We start from the raw sequence: 26,862 nt of genomic DNA, 5'->3' as shown, positions 1-26,862 counted from the left end.
GGAGTTGCTCTTATTCAGTCATCTAACAATTACAATGTCAATTTCAAATGACCCTTGTCAAAAATTTGTAATTGCCCATTCTTTCTGCATTCCATGCATCAACTTCTGGAACAACATGATCATTTGCTGCCTATTATTTCCTACCCAATTTCAGGTGCCATTGTTATGAGGTAATCAATGTTTTTCACTTTACCTGGCAGTGGTCATAATGTTATAGTTGTTCGGTGTACAGTATCTCACAAAAGTGAGTACACCCCTCATATTTTTGTAAATATTTTATTATATCTTTTCATGTGACAACACTGAAGAAATTACACTTTACTACAATGTAAAGTAGTGAGTGCACAGCTTGTATAACAGTGTGACTTTGCTATCCCCTCAAAATAACTCAAGACACAACCAGTAATGTCTAAAGCACCAACAAACATTATATGTATATTTTTTCTGGTTTAGTAACACTTTAACCACTTAAGGACCAGGCCTCTTTTTCAGATTTGGCGTTTACATGTTTAAAACAGTTTTTTTTTTTTGCTAGAAAATTACTTAGAGCCCCCAAACATTATATTTTGTTTTTTTTTCTAACACCCTAGAGAATAAAATGGCGGTCATTGCAATACTTTCTTTCACACCGTATTTGCGTAGCGGTCTTACTTAATTTTTTGGAAAAAATTTACTTTTTTGAATAAAAAAATAAGACAACAGTAGAATTAGCCCAATTTTTTTTTATATTGTGAAAGATAATGTTACGCTGAGTAAATTGATACCCAACATGTCATGCTTCAAAATTGCGCCGCTCGTAGAATGGCGTCAAACTTTTACCCTCAAAAATCTCCATAAGCGACATTTAAAATATTCTACAGGTTGCATGTTTTACAGAGGAGGTCTAGGGATAGAATTATTGCTCTCGCTCTACCGATCGCGGAGATACCTCACATGTGTGGTTTGACCGCTGTTTTCATATGCGGTCGCTTCTCACGTATGCGTTCGCTTCTGTGCGCGAGCTCGTAGGGAGGGGGGGGTTTAAAATTTTTTATTTTTTTTCTTATTTATTTTACTTGATTTTATTTATTTTTACACTTTAAAAAAATAAATGGATCACTTTTATTCCTATTACAAGGAATGTAAACATCCCTTGTAATAGAAAAAAGCATGCCAGGTCCTCTTAAATATGAGATCTGGGGTCAAAAAGTCCCCAGATCTCATATTTGGACTTAAATGAAAAAAAAAAAAAAGAAAGTCATTTGAAAAAATGACATTGAAAAAAATATACCTTTTAAGAGATATGGGCGGAAGTGACGTTTTGATGTCGCTTCCGCCCTCCTATGGTATAGAGACGAGCGGGGGCCATATCTGAGATTTGGTGTTTACAAGTTAAAACAGATTTTTTTGCTAGAAAATTACTTAGAACCCCAAACATTATATGTATATTTTTTTATAACACCCTACAGAATAAAATAGCGATCATTGCAATACTTTCTGTCACACCGTATATGCGCAGCGGTCTTACAAGCGCACTTTTTGTTTGGAAAAAATACACTTTTTGAATTAAAAAATAAGTCAAAAAGACCTCAGATCTCATATTTATACTAAAATGCAATAAAAAAAGTCTCTTTAAGAGCTGTGGGTGGAAGTGACCTTTTTACGTTGCTTCAGCCTTGCAATGATATGGAAACGGCTGGGGGCCATCTTCCCCTCACTCATCTCCATACCACACATAGAGGACCCAATTGCCTCCGCCGCTACCGATGGCTCCAGTAATCACTTTTATCGGCGGTGGGAGAGCCCCCCCCTCCCGCCGCGCTTCGGTGCCCTCTCCCGTCATCGATAAGAGATCTCGTGGCGAATCCACCGCAGAGACCACTTTTATCTGAAAGGGGGCCGTGCGCTGAAGAAGAGGATACCGGGGTTATGGTAGCTATCTGCTGCCATAACAGGAATACCCCTCTTCAAAGTACCTACATATAACGACGGTGGGTGGTTCGTAAGTGGTTAAGCTTTGACAAAAAATCTGGAAGTACTTTGTGAAGACACGGAGGTCCCAGATGGGGGACCAATTCACAAATCTATTGTCCTGGGATCAAGCTTGGTCAGGAGGAAGCTCACTGGGAGAGCCAGGAGGAAGTTGGTGGGAAAGTTCAGCTGTCCTTTGGTGATTTGAGTCTACATCTCTCTCACTAGGAAGAGCCTGATGGATATCGACAGGAGGCAGGAGACAACTGGTGATGCTGTGGTTAATTGAGTAAATGACCCCCAATGCTGAAGAGAAGTGACAGCGTGTAGCTTTCAAACAGCGTGTGCAGTGCAGCCAACACTGTGTGAATTGCAGCCCAAAGTTGAGGAGTCCTTAAATTTAATTACAGTTCATTGGAGTTTCCCATGTGCCCATCCAAGTTCATGTGCCAATAAAAACCCTAAAAAATAACCTGTCAGGGAAATAGGCGCAACCTCGCGAGGTACGTTCGTGTTAACGCGCGTCAGCTTCTCCTGTGTACCTGTGTCCGTGATTCCTGCTGTCTGATCTCCTGTGTACCGACCCGGCTTGTTTGACCTGCTTCTGTTGTTCTCCTGGCTCCTACCTCTGGCTTGTACCCGACGTTCCTTGTCTGCTCCCTGCACCCGACCTCGGCTTGGCTTGGCTTCTGCTCTCCGGTCTTCAGCTCAGGACCTGTTGCTCCGACCTCAGGACTGATCTTCCGTGTTTGACCCTCGGCCTGGCCTTGACCCTGCTATTGGACTTCTGTTATCTCTCTCTCCTGAACTTCCTTGCACAGTTGCCTCCGGAGACTTGTCTACTAAGCTCTTTCATCTTCTGCTGCTACCAGGCAACCTGTGCTACTGTGGGCACTGCATCCCTGTGTCATCTTCAGGGTTGTGCTGCACTCGGCCGCAAGGGGAGCCCTCTCAGCATCTCGGCCTCCCCCTAGATCCTGACATAACCCCTAGACTGTTAACTGAGTCAGTGGAAGAATAAAGAAAATGCTGGCTGTGTGTGCCCTAATGGGGGAAATGGGACCAAATTCATCAGCATCTCTTTAGGTGGTGTGCTTTCATGATGGCAACGTTTATTTATTTTTGCCAGTGTCCCCAAAGTCAGAAAGTTTTTCTTATTTAAAGCCAATATCAGGAAATTTTATAAGCTTTATTTTAGGGTTTAATCTGATGCTATGATAGGGTGGAAGCTCTTTGATTATCTTTCATATACCATCTAAGGCTGGGCTATATGTAGTTACTAGCAATATGTGACTTTTGTCTTTCTGTATTGTAGTATACTTTAGCTTTGTGGTTTCGCTATTGTGTTTATATATACAAAACGTGCAGTGCTAAAAACACAGTAAATAACAAAGAGGTGTAAACCTATAAAACTAAAAACCATTAGTGATCACAGGTGATATATGAAAAAAAAAAACTATAATCCAAAAAAAGATTTTTTTTCAAAAAGTCCACCAATATAGCTCATGATAAACAGAAAAAAGATTCTCTGTCATGCTCTGTGATGTAAAACACTTGGTGAAAGGTCCGTGATGGCTAACTGAAAAGATGATGTGCAATGTTCCCTGACCAAAAAGTGTGTTGCAGCTTCTTACCAGAAGGTATTGACCACTGTGCTACAGATGGTCAAAGAGCACATAAGGGAGATCTCCCTCCGATCATTCAGTCTTCACATTCTGTGCCAATGACTCCAAAAAGTGTCTCCAAAAATGCTCAGGAGTAAGGCATTCCTCCAGGCTCACACCAGACACAATCCCGACCATCCAATAGGATCAAACATGGTGACGTCTCCGTCGCAGGCCCAACTGTACACGTTTTCTCATAGATGATGTCATCTGGGGGGGCGGGCTGGAAAACTGTTGTGTTTATACTTGGTTCAATGATTCTTATCACTGTAGATCCTAAACTCAGGAAAGCATGAACTACATTGACAATACTACAAGCATTTCTCTGTGCCATACGCAGTTTACCGTTTCGCATAGGTATCTGGACCAAAATCTTTTCTGCCAGAAAAATTGGACATTTCTTCCAGACACCCTGTCATTTTCTAAATACTTTTTCCCACTTTTATCAAAACATTACAGCTTGGTCAAGACTTCCAGTACAACCCCAATTCCTAAAAAGTTGTGACACTTTGTATAATCTACATACAAGCAAAAATTCTCATAAACTCTTAAATTCACAAATCTCAAACTCATAACATTTACCATTTTAAGAAAAAAAGGGAAATTTTGAAATTGATGGCAGAAACACATCTCAAAAAAAGTTGGAACAGGACAACAACAAGCTTGCAAAGTAAGTGGTACTAACAAGGAAGGGCTGGAAGAACATTTTGCAGCTAATTAGGTCAGTTGCAGATTTTTAGAAGCAGCTTTTCACAGATTGGTGAACCTCTGCCCATCTTTACTTTTGACAGACTCCGACTCACTAAGCCCTTGTACACACGGTCAGACATTCTGCTAACCAAATCCGTTGGATTTTGTCCGACGGATTTTGTCCGAAATTGTTGCATACACACGGTCGGACCAAGTTGTCAGAAAATCCGATCGTTCAGAACGTGATGACGTTATTTCGTTACGACAGGACTACATTCAGGCTAGTAGCCAATAGCTTTGATGTAGGAATTTGATCTGAGCATGCGTGCCACTTTGTCTGATCAAAATTCTCTACACATGATCGGAGTATGTCCGATCGGACCAGTTTGTCGGAAAAAGTTGGAAAATTATGTCCGACGGATATTCAGACGGAAACAGTCCGATGCATACCACACACAGTCGGATTATCCGACAACACGGTCCGATAGGACACATTCTAACGGATTCTCCGACCGTGTGTACAAGGGCTAAGATGCTTTTGAATGAATGAATGAACGAAATACTTGTATAGCGCACAATGCGAACTGAATCGCCTCTAGGCGCTGTGGCGAGCTTTGATCATCTGCTAAAAGAGGAAGGTCTTGAGTTTTTTCCTAAAGCCAGGTGATTTTTTTCCTGGCGGATGTTGATTGGTAGAGCATTCCATAGCCGAGGCCCTTGGACAGCGAATCTCCGATCACCCTTGGATTTATACCGGGCTTTGGGCACGAGGAGGAGGTTTTTGTTGGCTGATCGAAGACTGCGGTTTGGTGTGTAATGATTTATTTTCTCCATTAGGTATTGCGGAGCTTCTCTATGCACGCATTTGTGGGTGAGGCACAGGGTCTTGAACGTGATCCGATTTTTTACGGTTAGCCAATGTAAGCTCCTCAGTGAAGGAGAGATGGATTCCCAGGGTTTTTTTTCCTGTTATCAGCCTTGCCGCCGTGTTTTGGATCAGTTGTAATCGCGCAAGTTGATATTGTGGTAATCCTATGTAAAGCGAGTTTGCGTAGTCCAGTCGTGAATTAATGATTGTTCCAACTACCACTGCTTTGTCATTCTTTGGGATAAAAGGGATGAGTCTGCGAAGCATGCGCAGCAGATGGTGAGATCGACTGACTACAGATCCTATTTGCGCATCCATTGACATTTGTGCGTCTAAAATAACCCCGAGACTCTTCGCTTTGGTCTTTGGGGAGATAGTCTGCCCAAAGACGGTTGGTGGAGACCAGGAGGTTTTGGTTGCGGGCTTATGATTTGGGTGTAAGATAAGAAGCTCTGTATTTGATTCATTCAGCTGGAGGGAGTTGGTGGTCATCCAGTCCTCTATTGATTTGAGGCAGTTTTCAAGTTGTTGTTGGTGATCTTTTTTTCCATTGATCCGGAAATAAAGTTGCGTGTCGTCAGTGTAAAGCCTCATACACACGATAGGACTTTGTACAAACTTTCCCTTGGATTTTTGTACAAAGGGCGTCGGCCCTGAACTTGTATTGCATACACACAGCAGGACTTTTTCAACCAACTTTCACCAAATCACGTGGTTTTTCTGCTCTTTACCGCCACCTTTGGTCAACTTCTGTATTGTTGTCTGATCTTTTGCATTGGTTCTGAGCATGGGTGTTTGTACCTTGTACAAAAGTCCTATGGTTTTCTGTACACACGATCAGACTTTGCTCCATCGGACTTTTGTTGCCAGAAAGTTTGTCCGTTCGCACAGCCAACAAAAGTCAGATGAAAACCAAAAAAGTTTGTCTGATGGAGCGTACACACAGTCGGATGTTGCTCCAAAACAGCTAATTTGCATGTTTGTTGTCAAAAAGTCTGATCGTGTGTATGGGCCTTAAGAGTGGAAGCAGAGATCTGAGCATCTGATGATTTGAAGGAGTGGGCGAATGTAAATGTTGAAGAGAACGGGTGACAACGGAGAGCCTTGAGGGACTCCGCAGGTGACTGGCCGAGTTTCGGAGAGGAATTTTCCTAGTTTCACTGTCTGTGACCGATTTCCTAGGAAGGACGCGAACCATTGGAGATCTATGTCTTGGACTCCGGCTACTTCTGTGAGGCGGACGAGTAGAGTATTGTGATCTACTGTATCAAACGCTGCACTTAGGTCTAGCAGTACGAGGAGACACGGCTCTCCGTCATCTGCTACTTCGAGGGAGTCATCCCAAATCTTGAGGAGAGCTGTTTCTGTTCCATGACCCGGGCAGAAGCCTGATTGCCAGGAGTTTGTGAGTATCCAGGTGAAGTTATAGCTGATGTACTACAGCTTTCTCCATGATCTTAGAAATGGTGTTGAGGCTTGTAATTGGACTACGGTTGTTTGGATCCTGAGGGTCCAGGTTTGGTTTCTTAAGTAGAGGTTTGACGATGCCTTGTTTGAGGATGCTGGGAACAATCCCTTCGTGGAATGATCGGTTTATGAGGTGGGTTATGGTTGGAGCCACGATGTCGGAGCATTCTTTCAGTAGTTTTGTGGGGATGATGTCAATAGGTGAGGTACTGTCACGCAGTTTATTGATGATGTTTTTTGCAGTGTCTACGGTAATTGGGGATAGTGAAAATTTTGGCGGTTGCGGTATGTTGGTGCAGACATCCTCTTTATGTATTTGCTGGCTGAGGTTGGATGTTTTCTTCTGACAAATTGTTTTCCTGATTGTTTTGACTTTATCGATGAAAAAATCCGACAGTTTGTCACAGTAATCCTGGGATTCGCTTTCTGGGGGTTCTAGACACACCGGATTCATTGATTGATTAACCAGTTTAAACAGTTCCCGTTGTTGGTTTGCGGCTGTTGAGATTGTATATGAGAAGTGGTCCTTTTTGGCATTGAAGATTGCTTTCCGATAATTCTCTGTGAGACCTTTGTAGTTAACTAGTTGTTCCTCGGTGGGATTTCTTCTCCATGTTCTTTCCGCTCTTCTGCATTCTTGCTTTAGTACGGAGAGGGAGCTATTAAACCATCCAGCATTTTTCTTCCTGATGAGTGCCCTGCGTTTTGGTGCTACCATGTCTGCTGATTGCAGTAATGCCTTGTTCAGGAAGTTGAGTGTTTCCTCCGTAGAGTGGTTTAAGGTTATTGTAGATATCTTTTTGGACAGAGTGGTTTTGAAGGCTTCGGAGTACAGTTTTTTATGCGATCTGGTCCAGTGCGTTGTTACAGGTTTCCGTTTTGCGTTGGTGATGTTGGTAGCGATTTTGAAATTGAAAGTCTTGGTATTGACCTGTTGCCAATTAAACTAATTAGCTGAAAAATATTCTTCCAGCTCTTCCTTGTTAGTATCACTTTGTCAGCTTTTTGTTGCTGACATCATTTTCAGACCTACCTTATTTTTTCCTAAAATGGTACGTTTTATCAGTTTAAACATTTGATATATTTTCTGTTGTGACAAAAATATGTGATTATGAGACTTGCAAATCATTGCATTTTGTTTTTATATAGATTTTACATGGTGTCCCAACTTTTTTAGAATTTGGCTTGTACTAATGAGATATTTTGTGCACTTTTTCCTCCAGTCAGCATGCTCCATGAGTCAGATTCACAGCACTATACAGTACAGGAAAGCCTAATTGAGTTATACCGCTACTCCTTTTTCCTTCCTGCTCTTCTTCTATGGCTTTAGGGTTCTAAAGACGCAAGATGTTGTTATTTTATTTATTATTTTCTTCTTTTCAATAAAGTTCATGGACATATTTTTTTTTTCAACCTACCTACGGTATGTAACTATAGTTTCTTTACTTTTTCTTTCTTGTTGTAACCATTACAGCAAAGTTTTCAGAGTCTAGCATTTTAATGTTGTATGCATTAAAATTGCAATACATTAGATAGCATTGTGGTTTTATATAATAATAGTTCAAAGATCAATACTCTTCAATAACTCACAGCTAAGCATTGGTAATTGGTTTTTTAGCACATTATTGTAGGTAGACTAATAGATTTTGATTTCTGATTGGTTGCTATGGTTTCTGCACATAGCACATCACTTTTTGCCCTTGGTATGTAAGTGAAACATGTGAATATATATTTAGTTGAGAGCGTTGTTTAAGTCATTGCATTATATTATCCTTTGTATCTGCTATGTTGTTTGATGAATCTCTCACATTAATTTGGAGCAGAGCAGCAGTGCCAAGGTCTCCTTCATATGACATTCCCAGATAATCATTAAGCCGCTAATAGAAATGTAGTGACTATTCCAGCTTTGTCAGATTCATCTTATTTATGGACTTGTGGCAGATTTTAGCTTTGTGCTATTAGAAGCGTACCAGTAGGGCTTTAAAGGCAATCTTTCAGCATTGAAATGTTGGAGTAGCTAATGCTGAATTGCTTTTGAAGGTGTATACTCTAGGCCTGTTAAATATGTGCATAGCAGATGACCTGACACCTCATATGGACTCTCTTGTTCCAGGTCAGGGATTCACAATGTGAGGAACGAAGTTTGCTAATGGTAACCCCAAACCATGCTTTTGGACACATTAAAGTGGAAGTAAGCCCATGGATTTAAACAGTTAGAAGAAAAAAGGCATGCCGGGAATGCTAACTGCACATTGGCTGTGCTCTCAGCCAAACTATCAAACCATCCAATGGCTGGTGTCATAACGAATCACCTGTGCAGCACCATAGCAGTTGAAGATTAAACAGAGGCAAAGATGGCAGCTTCCTTGGCTGAAAACGATAGGGGAGTTTACTTCCACTTTAAGTGGCAGGGCCAGGATTTAAAAAAATTATCCAGCACCAATCACCCCCAGCTATTGAATATAACCTAAGCTTCAACCTCCCCCTCAAATGCCTACCACACACACACACACACACACACCCACACACACACACACGTATGTATATAATAATTTTTTTTTTTTTATATGCTATGTTTGAAATTAGGAATTCTATAGTTTGGACACTGTTGAACCTGTTTTAAAATTGTTTTAATTGCTTTACATTGCTTTAAAAACTCATACATTAGAGCACAAATGGGCCCACCTCTATGTCTAAAATAATCAGGCTGATTACTAAAAGAATTTGAAAATGTTAACGTAATAAATTGTGTGAAGATTCACTTCAATTACCCAATCATGTGAAAATTCGATCCATGTTTACTTATTTAATCGGCACATGTTTTTGTGAAAAATAATGTACATTCTTCACTTCTTTAGTAAATGAGGCTCTGTCAGAAACCATGAGATCAGGCCGAGACAAAAGTACAGTTAAATCACACTTGTTTAATAATAAAGTTAAAAGAACAAATGTAGTCAAAACATAGCCAAAGTTCAGTAACCGGAACTGATAGTCAGCCAAGCCAGAAGTCAGGGATCAATGTAGTGGAACAGCAAGCAGGATCTGGAGCCAGAATGGATGTCAGCAAACCAAGTCACAGGATCACAGGAGATAATTTCTGTGATGTTGACCAAAGTGAAGGCAGAGATCCACTGGCTAAACAGCTTAAGTAGGCAGGAGTGACGAGCATGATATCATCAACAGCTGAGTAACTGTGGAGAGATAGGAGCTCGCAATTAGCGAACAGCTGAGCAGCCAGCTCTGAGAAGGAAGGGCTGAGCCCAACCCTGACAGGCTTCTACTGTTAAGGCCCCTTTCACAAATGTCTGTATTTCATCCATCCGTTTGCGGATGCATTCCTATGGGATAGCAGGTGTCTGCGGAAGACACCCGATATCGTCCACCTCCACTATTGTCCGATTCTGCAGACGGAGGAAAATCCTATTTTTCTATCCGTCTGCAGAGTGGATCGGATGAACACGGACAGACGGTCCGTGTTCATCCGATCCCCCATAGAGGAGAAAGGAGAGCTGACAGGGCAGTCCCTGCACAGTGTGCAGAGACCGCCCTGTTATCTGCCGGCTCAGCAGGGACAAACGGAGCGATCTCCACTGAGCAAGTGAATGGATCATCACGGGGCAGATCATTACTGATCCGTCCCGTGTTAAAGGGGCCTTAAGAACCATCATCCTGTAAAATCTTGTATTCTGATAGCTGTATGGGGTAGATACATGTAATGATCGTATTTAGTACTTTAATCCCTTTGTGATAATAGCTGGAGAAAAATATAATGTTGCCAGTGGAGCTTTAGCAAATGCAGCATTATTTTTAATTTAAAGAGGTACTACAGTTGTTTATATGGCTATTAAAAGTCAGCAGATACAAAAAGTCTAGCTGATGACTTTTAGGCTGGGTTCACACTGATGCAAACTGCTTGCGGGTTTCTCCGCATGCAATTCGCATGACAGGAGAGTGTGACCGGATCTCATTGGAGCCAGTTCACACATCCGAGGCGGCTATGGAGTGGATTGCACAAGAGTCCTGTGCATCTTCTGGTCCATTTCAGGTCCAAATTCAGGCAAACATTCAGGCCTGGTTCATCCCTAAAACTGAGAACAGGGATGCAGCAGAACCCTGCTGTGAGCCGCATGCGCAAATATTGTGAACCCAGCCTTAATAAACACATGCTCTCCTGTCTCATGATCCAGTGATGTGCTCACCCGAGCCTTCGCTTCTCTCCCATCTTCTCTCCCTTGCGCCGGCATTTCAAATGTGGGCACCCAGCTGTGACAGCACTGCACATGTGTGAGTTGTGCTGTGTGCCCTGAATGGTCTGGCAGTCATCTGGGACCTGTGACGTGTTCCAGATGACTGCAGGGAGGGAGGTGGAGAGGAGAACTTCCGCTCTGATTGTCTAGGCCAGTGATGGTGAACCTTGGCACCCCAGATGTTTTGGAACTACATTTCCCATGATGCCCAACTACACTGCAGAGTGCATGAGCATCCCGGAAAATACAGTTCCAAAACATCTGGGGTGCCAAGATTCGCCATCACTGGCTTAGGTGATCGGGTCGAAACTAGGTACCTACTCTCCCCCCTGAAAAAAATACATGCCAAAAGTGGCAGAGGAGGGGGGAGGTGTTTAAATCAGAACTCCCCCCTTTTTAAATGAAAACCTATGCTTTGCCAAATTAGAGTAAAGCAGCAGTTGACTTAAATTTTCTCCGTCCTCAGTAGCAAATACTATCCTTTACTCCATTCTTTTCAGCCGTCGGCAGTAAAGAGAATATCTGGTACTTCCAGGTATGGAGGAACATGTGACCCACTGCCCTTCCTCTCATCTAACAGCACTTCCTGCTGGGTGCTTGGCCCAGTGCTATCAAATTGAGTTGGAGAAAGCGTCCCCAGGCTTCCTTTTTTACTTACTGAACAAAACAGCAGGAAAGTAAAGGAAAGGGGAGTATGCCAAGTATTGAAAAGAACCCGTTACCCTGCATAGGCAAAGTGCAGGTTTATAAAAAATCTGATGGATTTTGGCGTCGGAAAGTCCGACCGTGTGTACAGGGAAAAAGACTTCCTACAACTACTCAGACACCCCTGGCGGTACTCTAGTTTCTTTTACCCACTTGGTGATCATGTAAATGTGAAAGAATCTACTGTTATAAACAGCCCTTGTCGCAACCTCTGTCACTGTCACATATGCTGAATAGCTTGGTTGGCATGTAAATATTGGTATGGAAAATATAAAAGAAGGAACTTATTTACATGTATAAATGATTTATTATTATTTAAATACGAGTTTTGTTTTTGCCATCATTCTATTGATGGTCAATCCTAGCCTACTATAAATCAATAAAATAAAACAAAGACCTATAATACACCATATCAAATCATGATACAACATAACACTCCATAAAATGGAATCATTAATATTAATATCAGGAAATAGGATCATATTTTAAAAATTAAACCATGCTATCATTTATTATGTATAACCAGCTGCTAGCCACTATTTCTTTTGATCTCTTTTATAAAATATAATACCCTCTACTTCCTTTAACCTCTGAGAAACTCCCATTAAAACAAGTTCTATAAACATGTCACAGCCATTTAGTGACCTGCAAAGATTAGCCGCTGTGTAACAATGAAATAATTACCCTCAATAGTGCATGACTTTGATAAATGAGGCACTTCAGTTCCCTATACAGCCCAATAGGTTAATTAAGTTACTGTTTTGTGATTATTGTTTTGGGCAAGTTAAGGGATGAAGTATAATGAATATGCTTCCCCGAGCCACTCTGTACAATTTACAATTGTGTGAAAAGTAAGTGTGCCCCATGGAAATTTGTGACTTTTTCAACATATTTGAATGCGGAAACATTCATTCAATTAGTGCCTACACTTAAAGGTGATATACTTGATAAAAAACCTCAAGACAAAAATGCCCTCTTAATTATTTTTTTTCAACAATATATGAATAGTAATGATCTGCTTGGCCTCAGAAGCTGGCTTCGCCCTCTTTAGCAGAAATTGCTTCTTGTAGGCATTTTGCATAACTGCCCACCAGTTTCTGTTATCATCTCGTGTCATTTTTGACCTTCAGGTGCCCTTCAGTTGCAAGATGTTTGTTTCTTTGAATTACAGTGCCTTGCGAAAGTATTCGGCCCCCTTGAACTTTTCAACCTTTTGCCACATTTCAGGCTTCAAACATAAGGATCTAAAATTTGACTTTTTTGTGAAGAATCACCAACAAGTGGGACACAATTGTGAAGTGGAACGAAATCTATTGGATAATTTAAACTTTTTTAGCAAATAAAAAACTGAAAAGTTGTGCATGCAAAATTATTCGGCCCCTTTACTTTCAGTGCAGCAAACTCACTCCAGAAGTTCAGCGAGGATCTCTGAATGATCCAATGTTGTCCTAAATGACTGATGGTGATAAATAGAATCCACCTGTGTGTAATCAAGTCTCTGTATAAATGCACCTGCTCTGTGATAGTCTCAGGGTTCTGTTGAAAGCGCAGAGAGCATCATGAAGACCAAGGAACACACCAGACAGGTCCGTAATACTGTTGTGGAGAAGTTTAAAGCCGGATTTGGATACAAAAAGATTTCCCAAGCTTTAAACATCCCAAGGAGCACTGTGCAAGTGATCATTTTGAAATGGAAGGAGTATCAGACCACTGCAAATCTACTAAGACCTGGCCGTCCCTCTAAACTTTCAGCTCAGACAAGGAGAAGGCTGATCAGAGATGCAGCCAAGAGGCCCATGATCACTCTGGATGAACTGCAGAGAACTACAGCTGAGGTGGGAGAGTCTGTCCATAGGACAACAATCAGTCGTACACTGCACAAATCTGGCCTTTATGGAAGAGTGGCCAGAAGAAAGCCATTTCTCAAAGATATCCATAAAAAGTCTTGTCTAAAGTTTGCCACAAGCCACCTGGGAGACACACCAAACATGTAGAAGAAGGTGCTCTGGTCAGATGAAACCAAAATCAAACTTTTTGCCCACAATGCAAAACGATATGTTTGGCATAAAAGCAACACAGCTCATCACCCTCAACACACCATCCCCACTGTCAAACATGGTGGTGGCAGCATCATGGTTTGGGCCTGCTTTTCTTCAGCAGGGACAGGGAAGATGGTTAAAATTGAGGGGAAGATGGATGCAGCCAAATACAGGACCAATCTGGATGAAAACCTGTTGGAGTCTGCAAAAGATCTGAAACTGGGACGGAGATTTATCTTCCAACAAGACAATGATCCCAAACATACAGCAAAATCTACAAAGGAATGGTTCACAAATAAAACGTATTCAGGTGTTAGAATGGCCAAGTCAAAGTCCAGACCTGAATCCAATCGAGAATCTGTGGAAAGAGCTGAAAACTGCTGTTCACAAACGCTCTCCATCCAACCTCACTGAGCTCGAGCTGTTTTGCAAGGAAGAATGGGCAAGAATTTCAGTCTCTCGATGTGCAAAACTGATAGAGACATACCCCAAGCGACTTGCAGCTGTAATCGCAGCAAAAGGTGGCTCTACAAAGTATTAACGCAAGGGGGCCGAATAATTTTGCACGCCCCACTTTTCATTTTTTTATTAGTTAAAACTGTTTAAAAAATCCAATAGATTTCGTTCCACTTCACAATTGTGTCCCACTTGTTGGTGATTCTTCACAAAAAATTAAAATGTTATATCTTTATGTTTGAAGCCTGAAATGTGACAAAAGGTTGAAAAGTTCAAGGGGGCCGAATACTTTCGCAAGGCACTGTAACTGCCTGTTTCAAATCCCCTTGCACGATTTCAATGCGATTTTAATAAGGGCTTTAACTGGGCCAGTCCATTACCCCCTATTTCTTTTTTTAAACCATTCCTTGATTGATTTGCTTCTGATCATTATCGTGTTGAAAGATTCTGGTTCAACTTTAGATTTTGGACAGATGGCCTCACATTGTTTTATATCATGCAGAATTCATAGCTGATTTGATGACTGCAAGCTGTCCAGGCCCTGAAGTAGCAAAGCAACCACGACATTTCCACAGCCAGACTTCACAATTGCCATCTATTTGTGTCTAACATGGCTATTGTTACTATGACCAAACAACTTTATCTTTGATTCCTCGGTCCACACTTTGTTCTAGAAGGCGTGTTGTTTGCCTATATGCTCAATAAACATTTTGTTTTCTGGCTCTTTGGCTTTTTTTTTCTGGCTTTTCATCTCCAATGCAGGTTCAATTGGTGTAATCTTTTTCTGTCAAAAGGCTTATCGCCTGATCCTGTGATTAAATTTTGGGGTTGTGACGGAGTCACTTTGTGTGGGGCGGGCCTGTGGAACCCAGAATCCCTTGGAGAGGTTGGGAAACCCTTGTTTCAGCTCCTCATGCACATTCTATGTCTAAGTCACCCTGAGTCCCTAATAGGGGCATAGGGTGACCGAGGACCCCAGTCTGATCTGTGATAGTCAAACTTGCTGTACAGCCACAGTGTAAATTTTGTATTTATGTCTATATTATGTGTTGGCTGTTGGACTCTTTGCTGGGATCGTTTGGGGTGTGGTTTTATTCCATTGTTCTATTGTGTCTGTCTGCCTTGGGAGAAAAGTATATTATGGGATGTATGTCTATATGGGGGGGGGGGCGAATTCCTCCAGCATCCCCTCCCTGATAATAAGACTGTTTACTGATGAGAAGTTTGAATACACCTGAACTGTGTGTTCCTTATTGCTGATTGGACAGTTTACCTCACCCTGAATCCAATGGGGGGGGGGGGGGGGGAGGAATTGTCCCCTGAGTTGTATATCTGTTTCAATAAACAGTTTGATATTTTTCACCCTACACCGAGTTAGGGCTAGTGACTGGGTGGGCTAAAGGGTCTTGGATCGTGTGGTACCAGACAGAGGAGCATTTACGGCGGACGTAGTTCTGTTGAGGACCGGAGTCCTGTCACAGGGGTTATTGGAGATTTATTTTAGTATAAAATGGTCAACTCTTGGGCTAAATTTGCTGTTCCAGCCAGCTCTGTAGAAATGAGCTGTCATTTTAAAACTACGATACTTGCAGATTATTTTTCTAGCAGTGGAAAAATCCCTTGGTTAACTCACATACACATCCACAACCCTTCTGAAGGCTTTAGGGCGCATTCACACCTACGAAAGCACCCTGCTGGCATTTACATGCAAGAACCTCAGTGATTGTTTCTGCGATTAGCTGCAAGTAGGTAGCCCCATTGAAAGCAATTGGAGGCTGTTGTCTCTCACAGCGAATCACACCCACTTGCATGTCATCTCTTATGCTGCAATCACATGCACTACAGTAAACTTTAAAAACCTTTACAGGTTACTAGTTTAGAGTTAAACAGGAGGTCTGGTGCTATAATTATTGCTCTCACTCTGAGGTTTGTGGCAATAACTTACGTGTGGTGCGATCACCTTTTACATATGCATGCTGGACCTATGTGTATATGAGCACAGGGAAACGGGGTTCCCCCCTTCTTTTTTTTTTTAAAAACATTTTATTTTTTTATTTTTTATTTACTTTTCTTTACACTCTCTAAAAAAAAAAAAATGTTTAAATTGAACTTTATTGCTATTACAAGAGATGAACATCCCTTGTGATAACATAGGGAATGACGGGCTTTCTGTATGGAGAGATCTGGGGTCTATTAGACCCAATCTTTCCTCTGCTATCCAAAGCAAACAGTCAAACTAAGATCAGTTTGAACATCTGCATACAAGCCAATTAAAAAAGAAGTACAGCGAATGCTTGTTTGGCTGTACTTCTCCTGTGGATCACAGGAGTGCAGATCGTTCTGCATTCCTGTGACCTGTTTTCAGCAGACAGCGGACTGAAGCCCTCTGTTGGCTGACATCACAGAGTCAGTCAGGGCTCGGGGAAAGATTGCAACCATATGGTCAGGATCCACCCACATGCCTGGACTGGCACCCAGCTCAGCCTCTCGGTGAGCTGCTGAGACCCTGAGCCAGGCACTCCTGTCCTCTCCACAGCCTAGTGCTCCAGTAAGCTGGGGGGAGCAGAGCAAAGAGAAAGTGACTGACCGTCACCAGCTCTCTGCTCATGGAGCTCTGAGAACCGAGCTATCAGCAGTGTTTGATCATTTGATTCTCAGTCTTAGAGCCAACGAGGGACAGATTCATCATCACACTGATGCTGCATCCACCTAGGTAAATATGATAAAAAAATCCCATACTTCTCTTTTAAGGCTTTTAAACAAACAAACAGAAACTGTAAGATATGAAAACCTTGTTGCTTCCAGTTTCTGACATCATAGAAGAGGCGAAGGAAAGGAAGTTTCTTCCACTCTCCTCAGTGCATCCGATGCGAAAGAAAAAAGAAAGGTGGGTTTATTTTATCTGTAGGGTTTACAGAGAATGGTCCGAAAAAGATAAAATATCCAGCGAGTGGCAGTTTTGGGGACGAAAATGCCTTGTTGATGTCAGAGGTCAGAGGGGAATGGGCAGACTGGTTGGAGATGATAGTTGGTGGTATAATGGTGTGGGGGGATATTTTTTTGGTACACTTTGGGCCCCTTAGTACCAATTGAGCATTGTTAAAACGCCCCGGCCTACTTGAGTATTGATGCTGACCATATCCTTCCCTTCATGACTACAGTGTACCCATCTTCTGATGGCTACTTTCAGCAGGATAATGCACCATGTCACAAGGCTTAAATAATTTCAGACTGGTTTCTGAACATTGCAATGAGTTCACTGAACTCCAATAACCTCCCACAGTCACCAGATCTCAATCCAATAGAGCACCTGTGGGATGTGGTGGAACAGGAGATTTGCATCATGGATGTGCAGCTGACAAATCTGCGGCATCTGTATGATGCTATCATGTCAATATGGACCAAAATGTCAGAGGAATGTTTCCAACACCTTGTTGAATCCATGCCACAAAGAATTAAGACAGTTCTGAAGGCAGAAGGGGATCCAACCCGATACTAGCAAGGTGCACCTAATAAAGTGGCCAGTGTGTGTGTATACACACACACACAAACTCATTGACTATTTATACACAAACATTAATTGTCATTTAAAGGGGAGGTCCACACTAAAAAAAAAAAAAATGCATAAAAAGGCTCCAAAAAAAATAAAAATATTTTCACTTACCAGAAATGGCTGTTGCTAGGCAGATCATCCTAATCTGCCTACTCCTATTCCGCAGTGATCTTCTGTCTTCTCGTGTTGTCTTCTGCTGAATGGGGCGCAGTGTTTTGTGGGAACTGTGTGTGTCCCAGAACACAGCGCGTCCCATTCACAAAGCACTACGCGACTCGCACATGGGCAGTGACACTGCCTGTTTCCCTTATTTTGAATGGCGGCGCCGGGACCCGAGGGCCAAGGGATGGGTCGGCCTCGGACAGCCAGCATCACGGGCACCCTAGAAAGGTAAGAGCTTATTAAAAGTCAGCAGCTACAGTGTTTGCAGCTGCTGATTTTTATTTATTTTCTTTTTTTCGTTGGCCCACCACTTTAAAAAGCCACAAATGTGGGAAATCTTTAATTGCCATTTTAAGTTGTGTGTGCCACCTTCTGTGTCTGTACCAAGGCCAAACATTCCAGGCTATGTAAACTTTTTATCAGGGCAATTTGGGTGATTTCCGTTATTATGATTTTAAATAAAAATAAAAAAAATAAAGTTTTTTGGCATGATTAGTCATATTTTCAATATAAATGCCAAAATTTCACAATTTCTGCCAGGGTTAGCAAACTTTTGAGCGCAACTGTATGTGTGTGTGTGTATATATATATATATATATATATATATATATATATATATATATATATATATATATATATATATATATATATATATATATGTGTGTGTGTGTGTGTGTGTGTGTGTGTGTGTGTGTGTGTGTGTGTGTGTGTGTGTGTAGGTGTGTTTCTGTATCACAGTGCTGCTTTGAAATTATTTATTATTATACACGATTTATATAGAGCCAACAGTTTAAGCAGCGCTTTACAATGTATAGGGGGGGCAACACAATTACAGTACAATACAAAAGGTATGGGAGGGCCCTGCTCGTAGAGCTTACATTCTAAAGGGAGGGGGTGATGGTACAAAATGTAATAGCTGCAGAGAATGATTTGATAGGGGTGGCTCGGGGACAGTTAGGTGGGTGTGGGATAGGCTTCCCTGAATAAATGAGTTTTCAGGGATCTCCTAAAGGTGGACAGGGTAGGGGCTGATTGGATATACTGGGGCAGGGAGTTCCAGAGGATGGGAGAGGCTCTGGAGAAGTCTTGAAAGCAAGCATGGGAGGAGGTAACACAGGAGCTAGAAAGCAGGAGGTCCTGGGAGGAGCGGAGAGGACGATTTGGGCGATATCTGCAGATGAGGTTGGTGATGTAGATGAATGGCCTTGTATGTTATGGTTAGCATTTTGAATTTTACACGGTGGGTAAATTGCCTTCACAAAAACAAAATCTCCAAGTGCTCTGTGTAACACCCACACCAATAATATCAAGCATATATGTTACAATGCTCCATGTATTCATTCACTTAGCTTGTTTCTAGTTTCTAAACAGACAAGCAACTTCTTATTCTGGGTCATATTGGGGGGATTTACTAAAACTGGAGAGTGCAAAATCTGGGGCAGCTTTGCATAGAAACCAATCAGTTTCCATGTTTAAGCCTTGGGTCACATTGATGCTACTTTGAAATCGCGCTACTTCACTTGAAGTAGCGCGATTTCAGGTGCTACTTGATAGACATCTGTGTGGCTTCATACACAGATGTCTATTGAAGTTGCACCTGATATCGGCAAAAGTAGTGCAGGAACTACTTTTGCAAGTCGGTGCGGTGCCGTAAAATCAGTGTCACACCGATTGGAGCAGTGCCATTGCTGCCAGTTGGCTGCGACTTGTCATGCGATTTGATTTTATGGAAGCTGATTGGCTACCATGCACAGCTACACCAGATTCTGAGTGTTCCAGTTTCAGTAAATATCAGCCACAGTGTCCAGCGCATACCTTGTGAAAAACACAAGGTGCAGGTAGGAAGGTTTGTAATGATTTTAGGAGTATAAATGCTTTTTAGCTTAGAGTTGAGGGTAGGATGTACAAGTATCTATTGTAATGTTATTTTTCAAAATGCAATGAGTTCCTTCACTGGTTTCATTTAAAAGATAACAAAGAGGCATTGAGAGGCCAGAAGTGGTGACTTGACTTTAAGCTGAACTGTTGATTAATGACCATTCTTTGACCTTGTGAAACTAATTAATTTATGATGACTGTGATCAGATTATGCTCTTATCTGGTAACAAATGAATGTAATGGATTTTGTTTGATAATGAATCTGTTTTATTGCTTTATTTTTCCCTTTGCAAAGTTAATACACTTTTATTTGTTTAGTTTCTCTTGTAAATGTTTGCCAGATAAATTCATTATGTGTGAATGAACATTCGAATAAGGAAGGACTCATTTTGTCTAAATTCCAATTGTTTATTTTTCAGCCTTACAAAAACCTATAGTTCTGTTTTTCTTGTTAAAGTTTTTTTTTATTAAAAGAGAAGTGTGGGTTGACAAAAAATAAATAAATTCATACTTGCCTAGATAGCTGCAGCATTGGTCTGATGCTGCAGCTGTTCCCTGCTGGCTCTGCACGAGAACTGAGCGTTCAAAGGCCGCTGATCACTTGGTTTTCTGGACCACGCTGAGCACAAAGCGTCAGACTGTCAGTCACCATTCTGTGCTCTGCTCTACCGCTCCTGGACTCACTGGAGTGCTGGACTGTGGAGGGGACGGGGGCAGCTCACTCAGGCTTTCGGTGCTCAGGAAAGGCTCATCCAGCTACTGGTCAGGTATCTGGGTGGATCCATGCAATTTTGCCCACTTTCGACTGAATCTGAGTCACAGGAATGCAGCATGAAGTGCACTCCTGTAACCCAAGTGAAGGGAATATATACGGAATCTGCTGCACTTCCATGAATCCTTGCGTCATAAAAACATCACAGACCCTGCGAGAAAAGCGGATGTGCGACACTAGGGATTCTCTCCTCCTTTCCCTCAGTGACCACAGGAACTCGGACTAGCTCTCTCATAGCAGCAGATGCAGAAACATCCACATCACCCCCCACATTGACAAACGAGCCTGAGCGGGACACACCAACCAACCTTGCGAAAACGGTAAATCAAGCTATAGACAGCGCTTGCTCACAACCTTTTGCACTAGGATCTAATTTTCTTATATGTACTTCACATACAGATGAGACTAGTTGCACAATTAGTAGAATCCCTCCTACACTCACCAGAGAACACAGTGGGGAGAGTTGGCGCCAGTCTCATCCAACTTCATCCCTCTGAGTCATACAACATGCAGCTGTCGACCTCCAATCGATAGTATTTATCCGCGCCAAAATAAACCAACATATATGTAAATATTTAAATAACAATGTTCAAGTGAGCAGAGGCATGTGGAGGAGTAGAACTACATGAAACAGCAGAACCGCTGCTTTTAAAACCCATGGCAGATACACAGCCCATCGTAGGGTCGCTGGCAGAACTCAATAAACAATAAAGTAACTGAAAATAAACACAATCTAAAACACTGACTAATTTACCTATCTTTGCGTTTTTTTTGAGGACATGCAAAACGTTTACTTGGTATACAGCTTTAATAAAAATGCTGTTTTTTTTTATTGTAGGTCGACAGTTGGCAAAAAAATGTAAACGTGTATATTTTGTAATGTTTTAATGTGTTATTTTTAATGCTGTAATTGTATAGAACAGTTAGAGTATTAAGCAATGGCACATCGCTATCGTTAAACTGATCTGATGAAGATCCAGGCTATTGTAAAACAAGATTTAAAGGTGAAAGTAATTATTTTAACCAGCCTATATTAAGCAAAGTGACAGTTTTTCTTATGGCAGGCCAGTAGTTACCTTCCTGACAGTCCTCAGCTACCGGGCACCTCTGGAAATCTGAGAACATGTGTTATTGCCCTCTTACCTCCCTCAATACAGTGCTCTGTTCAGCTAATTTTCAGAGCCCAGTATTGTCAGGTTAGGGTGAAGTGGTGTTCAGATGCAAAGTACTTTGTATATTTAAATTTTCTTACAAAAAAATAAATATGCAGAGGAGTGTCTGGGGACTGTGCAGTGGATGAGGTTGCTACAGAAACATGGATGGTGGTAAGTACAGATGCTTAGTTAACCTTAAAGTACAGGTTACTTTAAGGGCACTCTTTGTCAAGGATAGATGATTGCTGGTGTATGTTGGTTAGAAACCTGCACCTGTTGAACAAATGTTGAGCTACATCGTCCCTAGGGCAGCAGATTCACAATAGCCTCTCTTGTTGAGGGGTCACCGTTTAACACAGAGTTAAATTGTCTAGTGACAATTAAATTGTGCTTTGCAGAAGACATAATTACAGAAACCTCAGGCATATCACAAATGACTTCAAGGCCATCTGCAATCACTTACTAATGCTATGCCATTGGATATCATTCCAAGCTGTTTGTCATTGCCTGCACAAGATCACCAATTAAAAACTCCTCAACAATTAGAAGAATCATTATATCATATATCAAAGGCACACAAGACAAAGTCAATGAGCTTTTGAAACAATTCTGTTGAAGCAATATGTTAGGCCTGTAATGGATATCTGCTTAGTACCGCTTAACACGTGAACACCGGCTGATTCTTACCCAAGGACTGGAGTTGAGAAACATAGTTATTTGGTTCCTGTCCAAGTTTTTGTTTTGCCTGTCAGTTTGTATTTTAGGAATCATGAAGACGTACGTGCATAATTGTGGTGCTGAAATCTCTAAAAATATCTTCTTAGAATAGATGCCGTCATTTCCTATGGGTATTAATGAGTGAAAACGAGGGCTTATTCTGTCGCTTTTCTGTCTACTTGTCAATCAATGGCATACCAACATGCCACTTGTTATTTTTCACTGTCCATCTCGTCATCTCCCACATTCTTCAAGATTGAGAAAATATAGAGAAACTTAGTCACAAATGTGGCTGTTCTAAAGATTTACTGTTGTCACCACCGCAAATCTATTTCTAAACGGCATAGAAAAGCTCTCTCTAAGTTATATCGGTGTGGAACAATACTGCATAGTTTTTATTCATTTCAAGCAATTAAAATGACTATTGCCTACACATAATATACAAACGCAGATCTATATTATTTTTCTTGTTCAATATTTTTGTTTAATTAACAATTTTGAAAGTATCTAGCAGAGAAACAGAAGACTGAAACATTACCATTTACCAGTAATATCATTGATGAAGACAAAACAATAGAGTATAAATATGCCTAAAGAACCTCAAAATAGTTACAAATGTTACACTATGATAATTTAACGACAATAAAAAATGAAGATTTAAAGGGTTGGAGTTATTGTTGGACATGACATGATTGAAGGGTTAGAACTGGGACAGAATGGGGGGTATCCTGGGGCCACAGGTGGGATCCAAGTCCTGATAGTACGAAATATCCACTGCATAAAGAGATCAAGTAGGTGCCAGTCAAAATTGCTTGGTAGATAGTGATTTGTGGTTCTCAGGCTTTCTTGAACCTTTTGGCATGGTGTCCGAGAGTTTTTCCATAGTTTTTTTTTTATTATAGAATGTCCAGTGAATTCAGGATTTGACTTCAACTAGTGGAAGTATGACTTTTCTCTGTGTTTCTGATAATATTTATTCGTTTTACCAGTTTTTTCATTATGTTGTTATTTCTAAAGGTTTGTAAAGTAGGGTATCCAACATAACTGCATCCAATTTTAACCATATTATAAATCAATACAGGCACTCACATTTACCCTGGATTCTTTATGCCATCTGTGGTGTATTGTGCATTAAGTAAATTCCAACTCCAACTAAAATGTTCTATTTTACATTTTGATAGAGTAGGGAAAGGTTAGAACTTTGGTTAGGATGTTACTATTGTTTTTGAAGCCATTGGGGAGCTTTTCTCTCACTTTATCAGAGGTCATGGAGGCACATGTATTAAAAAGTGTGCAGGTACCCCAGTGATTCCACCATTGGTGGGATGCCCTTACTTTCTATCGGGACACAACAACAGGACATGAGATAAAAACTCCCCTGCAGGGTGCAAACCTAGGTCAGATATTTATTGCTGTCACTGATCCCCATTGGTGAGATTACCTTACTTTCTGTTGGCACACAAGGACAGACTATGAGATAAAATCCTCCAAGCATGGTGCCAAAATAGGTTGGATATTCATTGCTGTCAGTGATATCCCCATTGGTTAGATGACCTTATGCCCTGTACACACGGCCGGACATTCCAACCACAATATCCGTCTGATTTTTTCCGGCGGATTTTGTCCGAAACTTGTGTTGCATACAAACGGTCTGACAAATTTGTCGGAAAATCCGAAATGTGGTGACGATGGGACTACGTAGAGGCTAATAGCCAATAGCTTTGGTCTCGTAATTTGATCTGAGCATCCGTGGCACTTTGTCCGATCGGGATTCTCTACAAACGATCGGAAAAAGTCAGATTGGATTTTTTTTGTCGGAAAATTTTAGATCCTGCTCTCAAATTTTAGTCCGATAGAGCCTGCACACGATCAGATTTTCCGACAATATAATCCAATCGGACCTTTTCCTTCAGAATTTCCGGCTGTGTGTACAGGGCATTACTCTCTGTTTGGACACAAGAACAGGCTATGAAATAAAATTTCCCAAGCAGGGTGCAAAAAAGGTCAGATATTCATTGCTGTCAGTGAGCCCCCATTGGTGGAATGCCCTTACTTTCTATTGGGACACAAGGACCGGCCATGAGATGAAATCTCCCAAGAAAGGTGCAAAAATAGCTGGGATATTTATTGCAGTCAGTGAACCCCTATTGGTGAGAGGACCTTACTTTCTGATTGAACACAAGAACAGGAAGTGAGATAAAATCTCCCCAGCAGGGTGCAAAAATAGGTTAGATATTTATTGCTGTCAGTGATTCCTGTTGGTGAGATGCTCTTACTTCCTATTTGGATGCTAAAACAGAACATGAGATAAAATCTCCCCAGCAAGGTGCATTCCTAGGTCAGATATTTATTGCTGTCAGTGATCCTCATTGTGAGATGCCCTTACTTACCATTTGGACACAAGAACAGGAAGTGAGATAAAATCTCCCCAGCAGGGATATAGCTGGCAATTTTTATAAAATTATTTATTCAGTTCAGGTTTTTGTGAAAGTTTTTTTTCATTGTAAACTCGTAGTCTATATTAAGATTTCGCTGTTTTGTTATTGGAAGAGCAAGGCAATACTCTGGATCACTTACATAGATTGCAAGGATTTTGGCAAACTATATTAAAACGCTTTAATTGTTTATGCCTTATGCGTACTGACTGCACTTTCTGAACTCTTTTACAATGAAGTAGAAGCCTGCATGTATGATTTATGTTTCTTTAAAATGAATGCTAATGTTCTCAGACATTTATGCATAATGACCATTTTGACAGTATTTGCCATAATTTTCTAAGTGAATAATCAGACTGTACGCAGGCAGCACGCAGCGACCAGCAGGATGCTGACCAGCTGAGATGCACTCATGGGTAACTAATCTAAAAGCACGGTGAGCCCATATATGAAAGCATAAAGCCGTTGTTTGTGTAGATACACACATTTAGGTTTTATTCAGCTGCTTTCCTATGTTATGTATTTTATTCTGTGCCATTACGCTGTCCTCTTCATAAAGCCAGCTTACCTCATTTAGGTAATATGATGAAAGTGATTGCCAAGAATAGTGACACAGATGGCAGGGAAAGGAGATGCTTTATAACGATATCCTCACTTCACCAAAACTGCTGTTTGACTTTATCTGTGCAAGCTCAGAAGCAGATCGAATAAGAAACTATTGCCTTTTTTTTGTGTTTTGTTGTCTAGCTGGAGACAACTGCCTGGCAGCTCAACCTCCAGATGGCTCAATCCACCCAAGCAAAAATGAAGTCTCCCCAGGCTGTGCTAGAACTTGGAGTTAGCGCCGAAGACACAAAGGTAGGCAGACACATCTGCTACTGTGCACTTCCATTCTCTTCTCCAGAAAACTTGTAAAAATAGGTCTTTATCCGAATGGTGACGTTTTTAACCCTCTCTGCTCCCTGTCCAGAGAAGGGGTTAAATAGGTGACACGTTAGATGATTATTTCTCATTTTCGTTTTTTATTAACCATGTTGGGATGACGTGTAAAAGCAATTCAGTTCTAAAATGGCCTCTTGAGTTATTCTGTGCTCAAAGTTTGCAGTCAAGTCATTTAGAGCTGGCTGTTGTCTTGAAACAAGGGATATAAGTGGATGAAGTGAATTGAAATACCCTCTGGTCTTATTGTTACCCCGCGTGCGTCAAGGGATTTAGATTGTCTTGCTCTGTAAATTACACACATGCCAAGCTGGATTTCATGCTTTTGTTTCAGTGAAAGACATTTATCTGGCCTCGTTTAATGACTCCTTACAGAAACACGTGGTTAAAGGAATATGTGCCAAGGGGCGCTTTATTGTTGATAGCACATTTTCTACAGTATTAAGCTAGCTGGAGTTTAAAAATAAAATAAAAAATAAGAGCAGTTATAACAGTTTTGGGTGTTTACACAGGCAAATTAAAAGTTACATTATAATAGAAAGTTTAGTGAAATACCTGGTATAGCATAAATACTGGTTAAGAACCAGCCAGGCTGTCTTGTCTTCTATCTGTGGCTCTGCTCTCCTTATACCTGCCCATACATACCTAGCCTGCCGGTACAAGACAGAATCTGTAATTATTGGTAAAACCAAAATATCCATAAAATAATATTAAGATGTTAATGTAATATCAGAAATAATTGTTAATCTTTTTAAATTTGCAGTTTTTATTATAATACTTGGTGATCCTGCCATGAAGGTCCTTGTGCAGGCATTTCCTGTTAAAGCGTAACAGCACTCAAAATCACCAATGTAAACAGCATTGATTGAAACTCTCACTGTCTCCAACTGGAGATCGGCGTGCGGTCCAAACCATGGAAGTTCAGGACGGACGTGACCTCAAATCAGAACCGAATGTGATGGCAAGCGTGGAGCCTCGACTAGTTTGAATTTACCTGAAGATGCTGTTAGTGAAACTAGTCGAGGTTCCATGTTTCCCGTCACCTCTGGTTCCGCTTTGACGTCACATCCGGCCTGGGGTTTGGAACGCACACCGCTCTCTTGGAGGAGCGGTAGTGAGAGTTTCTATAGAGGCTGTTTACTGTTCCGAGACTGGGCACCTGTACA

At 41.2% G+C, this 26,862-nt stretch overlaps 1 protein-coding gene across 4 annotated transcripts in view; it reads left to right on the top strand.

Moving 5' to 3' along the window:
• COMMD10 (COMM domain containing 10) overlaps positions 1–26,862 on the top strand; it is a 546,504-nt gene that overhangs the window by 68,790 nt on the left and 450,852 nt on the right. For all 4 annotated transcript variants that reach the window (XM_077462236.1, XM_077462235.1, XM_077462234.1 and 1 more), the window contains exon 5: positions 25,505–25,615. In XM_077462236.1, the coding sequence (XP_077318362.1) occupies positions 25,505–25,615 (111 nt within the window). The remainder of the gene's footprint in view (positions 1–25,504; positions 25,616–26,862) is intronic.

Source organism: Lithobates pipiens, unplaced genomic scaffold (genome assembly GCF_037356315.1).
Source record: "Lithobates pipiens isolate NorthernLeopardFrog02 unplaced genomic scaffold, aLitPip1_a1.2 Scaffold_3, whole genome shotgun sequence".
In the NCBI taxonomy this organism is placed as follows: Eukaryota; Metazoa; Chordata; class Amphibia; order Anura; family Ranidae; genus Lithobates; species Lithobates pipiens.
The sequence above is the reverse complement of the archived record's forward strand: the minus strand, read 5'-3'. Positions and strand labels throughout refer to the sequence as shown.